The following is an 11,356-nucleotide window of genomic DNA, read 5'->3' on the forward strand; positions in this document are numbered from 1 at the left end:
TGGGATTTCCCCTGTCAGAAAGGGAGATCTTGCTATATTCTTCAGTTACTTTCAGGGTTAACCTCTTAAATTATGTCAGGCCCTATTTCAAGGGGAGAGAACTTCCATGGGGGACTAGGTGAAAATATGTTGTGGTCATATAGAACTAAAGATGGTTATCTGGTGCCTTATCTGCTAAGCCTCTGCTCTCATGACTTCACTTTTTCTATTTTATGGAAAACAAGATTTTTCTGTGGTGACAGCCGGTGATGGATACGTTATCTTACATGCTTTCAGCAAGTGAAAGTTTGTCTTCCTGCATATCACTAATGGTGAAATCTAAAAACATGAGGAGAGCAAAATCACTTAAAATATTATATAGTATTTCATACTGTGTGTTTGCCCTTTTTAGATATCTTCCACGTAGTTTGAGTTATTGAACTAGTGCTTGGAAGTCTCATTTTAATTCTAGATGATTTTTACATGCCTTTTTCAGATCTATAAAATGCAAGTCACTACAGGTTCTTAGTTGCTGCTTCCTACAGCTTTGTGAGCAGTGCAGACTTAAGATTTGTGTAAACGTACTTGCACAGCTAAAAGGATTTCTGAAATGTGTTCCATACAAATACTTTTTCTTTAATTCATTGATTCGGGGAAAAAATGGCTGATTGTGTAATGCAGTAAAATCAGTAAGTGTAAAGAAGATGTTTAACTAATACTGCATTACGAATAATAGCAAAGGTTCCAATAAATGCATCTCCTTTGTTTTGAGAATGAAATGGATGTAAAGATTATACGCATTTTAACTGGGTTCTTACACCAAGTATTGTAGAGCCGCTTAATAGCGTGCTCTACAAATATAAATATAAATGTTGGTAGTACCAAACCATTAAGAATAAAACTTGTTTGTGCTGAACTACATCCATCTTTCTCTACACTAAAAATGTAACTGAATGATAAAGTGCTATTCACTTGCAGGTGCATTGCTTCTGCTTAAGGGACTGTGGTTGAAAGGACAGGAGTTAGTAGCATGTTGTATTAGCCTTTTGTAGTGTATTTTGTTCTAAGCATCTTAATTTCCCTGTTTTGAATGCTAAGTAGCAAGGGTCTTGGTTTTGAACTAATACCCATCATGCATGTAAACGGTGTGAAAGAGCTGCTTAGTAAGTTAACACAAAGTGTTCTTGTGTCAGTCCTTGTGGAAACAGATACAATACAAACATTACAGCTGAACTCACGGCAAACTCCATTAAGTAAAAACCTGGATTCATTGTCCAGAGGAAAGTTTGAATTGAACGTAAGCTCATTTTGTTGAATGTAATGTCAGGCTTTTAGGGGTTGTATTGAGGAGTACGGTTTTGTTAAGTTGAGACCAATTCATTAAGTTTTATTGCCTGGTGAGAAGCAGTAATAGGTTATTGTGAAACTTCATCAAATATTCATGGTTAAAAGGAAGTAGTAAATGTATTCAATCAAGTGGTCTTTTTGGGGTCTGAAAAGGATTATGAAGTCTGCTCAGCTGATAGTCTCTAACTTTTTCTATGGTTGTCTGAAAAGAGTAATCTCTGAATTTAATTTTGGTGTCAGAATATTTCTTATTCCCCAGTATGGTAGACTAAAGGTCAGATTTGCTGGCAGTATCCTTAAATTATAGTTTGAATATTTTTTTTGTCAAACTTTGTTTTCAAAATGTTCTTTGATTTGAACGTGGGACACTGGCGTCCGAGTTTGTAATGTGTTTTGCAGCTGATCCTATGGGCAGGCATTTCAAGCAGGGAGCCGTAAGAATGCAGGAGTGCTAGCTGTTGCCTTCTTCTTTGGAACTACCGTTTCTGGTCTTGTCCCTTTTCATCCACTTAGTTCTGCACCACCTACTACCTCTTGCAAGGTGCTTGCTTGGAACCTGAGAATCTGCACAACTGTAGCATAGTCCTGGAGAGTTGCTGGTTGGCAGTCTCAACTTCCAGATACACTGCACTTGCAGAATAGCTGCCAACACTCTTAGGTTCTAGTTGGACAAATATAAGAGTCTTTAAACATGAAGATGATCATGAACTTATGCTGTATCTACAAGCTTTTGATGCTTACAGTGGCTGAATTGGACCTTTCTGGATCTCATCAGTGCAGCTCTACTTGCTGGAAGGTCACTGCTGAATAACAGGAGCGCTTTCTTTACTTGTTATGCCGTAGAATTCTCATATTCATTTCTTAGAGTGCGTAGTGACGTCGATACTGTTGTTTTCTAGTCTTCCGCTGATCCTGCCTTCTTCTATAACCTCCAGGCGGACGATGTTGAAAGTAAAATTAGAGAAATCATTCCTCCTGGTTTTTGCACAAACACAGATGACTTTGTGTCTCTGCTGGAGAAGGAGGTCAACTTCAAGCCCTTTGGAATGCTGCTACACACATATTCTGTCCATAATGAGGATGCTGGTGCAGATATAACATGTCAGATATACAAGGTATGAAAAATCAGCAAAACTTAGGCTCGTGACCAACCAGATTAAAAATTATTTTGCGGTGGTACGCTTTCAGTCATGTTTCAACTATAGTATAAAAATACTGTCACTTTACCAGTTTATCAGTAATTATAAACATGCTTTTTTGTATTGGATTTAATTAGGTTTTGCATATTTTCCCTCTTACATCTGTGATAGGTTTCACCTGACTTCTCCTGGCTTTTTCCCTAGGCCGACATGACATGTCCAGGCTTTCGAGAATATCATGAAAGGCTTCAGACGTTCTTGATGTGGTTTATTGAAACTGCTAGCTTTATTGATGTAGATGATGAAAGATGGAACTACTTTCTAGTGTAAGTACAGTTCTAAAGCAACAGTAGACCTTATTACCTCCACAAAGCCTGCATTTTAATTGTGGCTGGCCAATTATTGGAGCAGTATAATGATATTTTTCCCAGGAAAGAAAAACCATTGTTTATGAGGCTTGAGTTTTCCTCCATTATGCTTTGGGAAACCTTGAGAATAGAGCTGAATTAAATGCTGTTGTCCGTTAGAGCCCTGAATGTAGGCTTAAACAGTAAAATGAGCTTTGCCTGTGTTTTCTTTTACTTGCCACCTATTCATCTTTATAATAGGCAAGTGCACTGAAGTGGTGTAAAGAGGCCTGATTTATCCAAGTTGCTGCACACCAATTAAGTGAATTGTACATTCAGAACATAGCAGGTGTACCCATTGGGCCCTCACAGAGTAGCTTGCTGACACTGAAAATTCAGTTGGAGAATGAAAAAGAAAATGGACACTGCATGGGAGCGCGACTGTAATTGACCTGCTTGGCTTTCTGTTTTATCTGCAGATTTGAGAAGTATAATAAGGATGGAGCTACGCTCTTTGCGACCGTAGGCTACATGACAGTCTATAATTACTATGTGTACCCAGACAAAACCCGGCCACGTGTAAGGTAATTGGCGGTGTAACTCGTGCCTTGCCTTTTATTTCACAAGAGGGGAACTGCTGAAGTTCCCAATACTTGTTTATAATGGTGTTGATTTGTTTAAAAAAATCCCCATTATTAGCTGGCTATGCACTGATTTATTGCATTGTTCCCTTCTTGAAGCGGAGGGCATCTCAAACAAGTTTTGAATATTTAGCAGTTTTAAGACTCTGTTTAAAAACTACGTTTTAACGTGAAGATTGCTACATGTACTTTAATCTAAAACAAAATACCGTTTCGTTTTTAAGCCTTTACATTATAATGTTTGCAAATGCATGCATTTGAACTGAGAGCACTCTCCCTTTGTCTGTAGCCAGATGCTGATCTTGCCACCATTCCAAGGAGAAGGCCATGGTGCTCAGCTTCTTGAAACAGTTCACAGATACTACATGTCTTCTCCTACAGTACTTGATATAACAGGTTTGTGTTCTGCTTTTAACTCCCTTCACCTGTTTGATAAGCAACTTGTAGCATTCACAGTTGGCAGGCTAACCACCTGACTTTTGTGTTCATTCGTCAGAATGAAATGGCCTTTTGAAGATTTAGCTTCAGCTTAGTTCAGGATTAATAGTACCCTGGTTTACAGAAGAACTGTATATAATGTAGCTCCTTAAATCCTTTAAGTAAAGAACAGCACACCAGGAAAATTCAATCCCTAACATGAACGGATTACCAGCTAATTAGCCATTTGATTGTGAGATACACAGCTGAGTTTGCCAAGAGATCAAGCTTTGACAAATTCCTTGTTCTACTTACTCCTATTAGCCAAAACTCGGGTGTGGGGAAGACACCAAACTAAAATAGCATGTTGATATTAGTGTGCAAGCCAAAATTTTACAGGCAGTAAAAATCTGAGAATTTGTTCCATGAGCATGTATTGTTGGCTGAAGGCACCCATGGTATTGAAGATGGGAGCACCTAAAAAGAAAAAATTGATGAAATGGCAGAGTGGGGGGAAAAGGGTTTGTATGCATAAAAAAAGTAACGTAAAAAATGGCTACAAACATGACATCTGTCCTGTGGCTTCAATAGTTACAGTCCAGTATAGGAAGAATTGCCGTTCAAACCTAGGTGCTATCTCAGACTTTATCTTAGGAGAAGTACCCCATTCTAATCAAAATACTACAGAACACTTGCTTTCATAATGCATGGCTGCAGGGTAATCCTAACATAAAGTAATCCACCTCATAATTTTAATCCAGTTCATAGGAACCGAAGGAAGTATAACCTCACTTATGCAACTGGAAATCATGTGCATTGTGCTTTTACTTTTTCCTTTTAATAGTACAAAGCTTTGCATAGTCCTGTAGCTGAGGATATGCCAAGTCTTAACATGTCACATGATGTATGCATTAGCATGCTCATGGCTCAGTGCCTTAAATGTAGGGTTGTACCAAACAGTAAATGTGCACCGAAATACGTTTTTATTTCTTTAAAGAATAAAGCAGGAGAAGGCTTGCCATATTCTGCATGGCATTAAGTTATGGAAATTAAGGCTTTTACAGAATTATTCATTCTTTGTGAAGGGCCCAGACTGGACAGTCTCGATATGGCCAGGATATTTAGTTTTGAGGCATCTAAAATTGTGAAATAAAGCCTTTAACCTTTCTGAAAAGAGGAAATTAAGATCTACTTAACTTCTTGAAAGAGCCAATGCCTTTTTTCTAATTACTTTGGAGTTTCACACTTACAAGCAGTACAAAATTTTTGTTGTAACTTGTTATCCTAACTGACAGGGTGAAATGTGTGCTGATAATGCTTAATGTACAGAAGCTGCTGCTTCTTTTAAGTAATCTGAGCAAAAAGGAGTGTAATCAATTTTAGTATAGCTCCAGTCTCTTTTGCAGAATAGCTGCCATAAGACTTGCCATAACATTAGGCCACTCATGCACAAAACATAAACTGGTACAATCATCATAAGCATTCTCCAACCCAAAAAATAAACTGCCAGTTGTGCAGTGCTGCATATACACAGCAAAAACTTTTATCCTGTCCTTCTTGGTAACTTACTAGCTTTTAATTGTCCTTAAACTACAAATTTCAACTATTTTATAGTGGTCCTCAAAACCAAATTAAAACACACTGGGATATAAGCTGTGTAGCAATAAATTCCACAATGCTAGTCCGCAGGAAAATAACTGTCAGGGGGAATGTGGCTTGGTATGTGTTTGTAGTAAGCCTGTCTAAACAAGTAAGTAAGGAAGAAATATATTCACATCACTGTAAGCATTTTCCTTCAGCATACTTCATAAGTGGGAACACAATTTTATATGGGACTGTGGTGATGTTCACCGAAACTAGCTCTCAACTTTGGTGTTTTTCTGAAGCAACAGTTTTAATAGTTATGCTGCCACTTTAAGCGGAATGGAAGCAACTGAAAATTGTGGTCAGTTTTTGCTTAGGTCCTACCAGCCTTTTAATTTTGCATCAGCTTGTCCTTTGGGTCCTTGTAGTTTTCCTGATCTTCCTTGCTAATAAAGATTGTAACTCACGTTCAGTACATGTCTTCAGCTGATTTAGTTGTGTACAGTAGGATAGTTCTACCAGTCTTCCAACATAATTAGTTTGTGTTCTAGTAGTTCTACCATGATTGTCAAATATCTTAGAATCACAGAATGGTTATGGTTGGAAGGGACCTTAAAGACCATCTAGTTCCAACCCCCCTGCCATGGGCAGGGACACCTTCCACTAGACCAGGTTGCTCAAAGCCTCATCCAGCCTGGCCTTGAACACTTCCAGGGATGGGGCATCCACAGCTCCTCTGGGCAACCTGTTCCAGTGCCTCACCACCCTCTCTGGGAAGAACTTCTTCCTGATATCTAATCTAACCCTCCCCACTTTCAATTTAACCCCGTTCCCCCTTGTCCTGTCACTACAGGCCCTTGTAAAAAGTCCCCCCCCAGCTTCCTTGTAGCCCCTTCAGGTACTGGAAGGCTGCAATAAGGTCTCCCCAGAGCCTTCTCTTCTCCAGGCTGAACAAGCCCAATTCTCTCAGCCTTTCATCCTAGGAGAGGTGCTCCAGCCCTCCGAGCATCTTCGTGGCCTCCTCTGGACTTGCTCCAACTGGTCAATATCCTTCTGATGTTGAGGGTTCCACAGCTGGATGCAGCACTCCAGGTGGGGTCTCACAAGAGCAGAGTAGAGGGGGAGAATCCTCTCCCTTGACCTGCTGGCCATGCTTCCCTGGATACATCATCCAAATACAGAATAGATGGAACATACAAGAACAAAGTTTTTTATAGAGAGTAGTTTTCTTTTCCCAAGAAGATAAATTGGATTAAATGTGTACATTGTGTACACTGTATAGTACTGCTTACACAAAATCCTGGAATTTTTTCTTTCTACAGTCTCTTTAATGTCTACTGTCACACATCTAAAACTTTGATGGCAGTACTTAAAACTAAGCATGGTTGTTTACATACTGATGAATACTTGATTTTCCATATTTCTCTGTAATTATGTACCAGAGATTGGGGGGGGGGCGAAATAATGCTGGTATTAACTGCATGCTTTTTTTATTCTTTCTAGCTGAAGATCCATCAGAAAACTATGTGAAGCTAAGAGACTTTGTTCTTGCAAAGCTCTGTCAAGATTTGCTTTGCTTTTCCCCAGGAAAGCTAATACAAGGTTTCAGTCAAGAAATGATGATGGAAGCTCAACAAAAACTGAAAATAAATAAGGTATTAAATCAGAACAGTTGTAGCTGGACTTTCTTATCAAACTAGTAGAGTAACTATTTAAATATAGATGTGGAGGCTTGGAATTTACACACTGTAGTTTATTTCAACAGATTTTTAGGATATATGTGGAAGGAGGATACCTAGCTTGTGATTTTAGAGAAATGCTTTTTCTACCTACTAATTCTGTTGATGTAGTAGAATTTGGCATGGTTTGCATTTTTCAAGTAGATTTGTACAAATAACAAGCATTGGTTAGGGAATGCAGAACACTAAGGCTAGTCAAACAGCTGCTACCAAGACAGCTCTAAACTCTGGAACTAAACAGTTAAATTGAACAATTAAATTTGCTGGTAATACCATACATGATTTAACTCATTAGTGAGTTTGGTAATGGAAAGGCAGAGTTGATTAATTAAAAAAATGTATTTGTAGTGTAATGAAAACGTTGGGGCTTGAGGGATGGATTGTGAAGCCATATTCAAATGTGTTCATGAAAATGGTATAGCTTGTATGAGGAAGCTGCATCCATGGCCGCCTGGGTCTGGTATCTTCAGCCTAAAAGGATAAATAAGTGGGTTTTTAAGTGTCTGAACGTGTGCTACTGTAGCAAACAATCTTATTTATATTCTGTTGCTCAGCAAAAGAATACTTGAGTTTAAATTCTGTTTTCATGCAGATGCAGCAGTTACTAGTAACAGGATATCTTTTTCTAATTCCTAGATGTGATACTAGGTGATCCTGGTTCTAAAAGCACTTCAGTTTTTCCATTTACTAATTCTTTCTTTTTTTTTTTCCCTAGTAAATAGACAACTTTCAGTATTGTTGCATTCTCATATTTAAAACTTCCAGGGGGCTTTGTGAGGGGCAGTAGGTATATGGAGATCATTAAAACTAGCAAAGGGGGTACTGTTTAGTAAAATATCGCTTAATGCCACTGTAGTTCCAGTCCTTCAGTTCTTTTAGGTATTTTTGGACTCTGGCTTCTGAACTTTCTGCTGCCCTTTTACAGCACGTCCTTGAAGCACCTCTACAGCTGGTGCAGCACTTTGAGAGATCAGACACCAGCTGCATGGAAGAAAATGGTTTTGAAGGAAAACCAAGAATGTTTGTTCATTTAACCCACCAGACAGGAGGATAGGTTTGACAAAGGCATTGTCCATGCCTCTGACTGTCTTCCAATAAGCTGAGAAACTACTCTAATATTTCAGTATTTCTCCACTTTAAGTTGTATTGAGTGACCTCTTTATTCAGACATGCTTTTAATTCTCCTTTCTGTTCACCAGCATCACACAAGGCGAGTTTATGAAATTCTCCGATTGCGTGCAACAGATATGGGTGATGCAGAACAGTCCAGAAGCTATCGGTTGGACGTTAAAAGAAGACTAATTGGCCCCTATAAGGTGTATATGACTAAGTATCATTTAATACTTATTTCAAGGCTAATTATACTTGATTTTACTTTCATTTCCATAAATGTAGTTGATGCCAATTATGTTGCCAATCAGCTGCTATTAGTTATGCAGTGTTCAACTGACACGTATACAGATGCAGAGAAGGAATTTCATACCTTCCAGTACTGATGATCCTGTGTTTGGCTCTTGGCTCCTGACTGCTCCCTGTGCAATCCCAGCAGGAGGATACTAAGCTTAGTGGCATTATGCCCAGGTAGGTAGGCTTAAGGGGAAAAGGGGCAATTTCTTGATAAGGTTAACAATATCTTAAATAGACAAGCCAAAAATGTGAAGAGGTATACACTGTAATAAGTTTACACTGCAGGCTAGGTGTAGGTTAGATTCCTGTTCTAATTGTTAGCAAAGTCTTTACAAACAGCTAGAAGTAACATAGCCATGTCGACACAGACCTCCATGCAGATGGAATATAAAATAATTTCAGCAGTAAAGTTTAAGCAAGTACTAAACTTAGTGCAAAGTTATTTTCTTAGTTCCTATTAAGTATGCTCCTCAGGATCTTCAATATAGTTGGTCTGTGTCGCATAAACTGACCTTTTGAGATAAAGGTTTAAAAAAGTCCTAGTTGCTAATGGCATCAGTCTTTGTATTAAGATTTAAAAGACCACAAATAAATACAGGTTTACTGCTATAACTAGCATGTTATCTGCTCTTTTGAATTATGTACTTGCTAAGCAAACCTAAACCCTGTTGGAAAAGTTTCACAAAGTGTGTTAAGTACCTTGATTAGCTTGCAGGCCTTCCTAAAGCAGCACTTACCCTGTTACACCAAAATAGCAAAACCTGGACTTTACTTATCTTGGACTTAGGGGGGCTGTTAGCAGAAATGAGAACCCAGTGCTGTATTAAACAGTTGCCTGATCAGGTGATCATACTGTGTCATGCCAAGTGGCCAGACCTTAGTCAAAACACTTCCTATTCTCTTTCATGAATGTCTTGTCTCATTTGCTAAATTTCATTCAGTGTCCACTACAAATAAGGCCAGGATTTGCCAGCTAACAGGACTGTTACACCCTGGAAGCCCTCTGGGGGAAATCCAAAACTCCATAAGCAGCTTCAATTCTAGTGCTTCTAGCAGTTGTTTCCACTTCAGTCTTTGCATGTAATAAATGCATTAAGAATGAATGGATTCTGTATTGCTACATAGGCAATATTCTTTTCAAAAGAATCCTTATAGCAGCCAACACCCTTCCCTTGATTTTAAGTTTCGTGTTCTGAAATACAACCATCTTGTTTATGGTAATTCCACCTAGTAAACAGCTTACTCATACACTCCTTTTAAACAGTGTTTCCAGTAATTTTTGATCATGGTGCTGCTCTCAAAAAAACTTCAGAACTGCAATTAAACTGGTTTTAATATAGATAGATAGATATTAATATATACAGTACTTGGGAGAGGCAAATTTTAATCAAGAATCAGGAATATTACTGCGTACTCTAATGCTGTTATAGCTTTTATGTAAAGCACTTGATAGTTTCATTTGAACAGTGCTGTAGAGATATAGAATACTTCTAAATTGCCACTACCTTAATTTAGTAAAAATGGCATAGCATTTTACAGCTATTTCCTGGCTAACAGTAGCAGAAATAAAACTGTATGCAGAAACCCCAGATGGAAAAAACCCATGTAATAGATCTGTTCTCCTTGAAGTCTCCACATTAGCAAGGAGGCTGTTGCTAAAAACACTGATATTTTCACATATATGGCACTGCTAGATGAGAATGATACGGCCAGCTAGGTCACTCTCTGTGTAAGAAGAAGTAAAAGACTTGGTATCTGAATGAACAGGGCCTCACTCTAAGGTAGTTCAGAGGGTGAGCAGCTCATGCAATTTCAGGTTCACCGTGGCTTCTCCGTTTGTAAAGACCCCTGCTTTTTATGCTCATTTGTGGGCTGTGCTCTAGTCATGTCTCCTTGGTCATCTCTTTGTTCTTCATGTCATTCCTTTTGGAAGTAAACACCACTGCTGCGCTGCTGTTATTAATCATAATACTTTGTGTTTGCTACTTGAACAAAATATACTTTTCTGCCCAGCCTGATAACTTGCTCCCAAAGAATCCTTTTGAAACTGCCCAAGTAAAATGTCAGTGATTGCAGGTTTCAGACTCTCGTGTACCTGGATATGCTGGTAGTATATTTGGAGGGAAATGGATATTGAAATAACTGGTTATCTGAAACATGCAGAGGGAGCTTGCTTTTTCCCTGGAATCTGGAACTGAGAGGTGACCTAATGCTACAGTGTTGGGTGTAATGGGCATTTGAAAGCTGACACCTTTTTTTAGAGCTAACATTTATAATCTTAATAGGTATTCCCATTAAGCAAAACTTGAATTAATTCAAGAATAAGGATGTTTTCATTTTTCTGCTGCTAGAGGCTTGCTCAGATGATACTTGTCTCTTTTCATTTGGGCAACTTGTCACATGTTTTTAGTATCTTACTCATTTTGACTAGATAGAGCTAAGGTGAATCTAAAATTTGAACAGCGATGCTGCTTTTGACAGCCTTTCTGCAAGGAAATGTTTATTTTTGGCCAGAAATGTGCCTGGAGGCCTCATCAAGACACTGTTACAAAACCTCCTTTTCCAAGATTATTAGTTGTTCTGATCTTGCTCATTTACAGTTTACGGTGGTCTCCACTCCCTCCTCCTGACCCTCAGCATCAATCATAGAAAACAAGTTTTCCTTTGAGAGAGAAGTGTAAAATTGGAGTACCGACGCTTTGGACACTGATGGAGGAATTGCTTGGGAAAGTGTTGTTTTAACAAACTCTGATTCC

General features: G+C 38.6%; 1 protein-coding gene across 1 annotated transcript; it reads left to right on the plus strand.

Annotated features, from left to right (window-relative positions):
• Window positions 1-1,111: 1,111 nt before the first annotated feature.
• HAT1 (histone acetyltransferase 1) lies at window positions 1,112-8,509 on the plus strand (the record flags this gene model as incomplete). The annotated part of the gene is made up of 7 exons (XM_010150639.1): window positions 1,112-1,276; window positions 2,226-2,441; window positions 2,670-2,791; window positions 3,292-3,396; window positions 3,743-3,849; window positions 6,958-7,109; window positions 8,393-8,509. Coding segments are annotated over exons 1-7 (984 nt in total), but the record flags the coding sequence as incomplete, so codon positions are not given.
• Between the last annotated feature and the right edge of the window lie 2,847 nt (window positions 8,510-11,356).

Source organism: Eurypyga helias, unplaced genomic scaffold, assembly GCF_000690775.1.
Source record: "Eurypyga helias isolate BGI_N326 unplaced genomic scaffold, ASM69077v1 scaffold42890, whole genome shotgun sequence".
NCBI lineage: Eukaryota > Metazoa > Chordata > Aves > Eurypygiformes > Eurypygidae > Eurypyga > Eurypyga helias.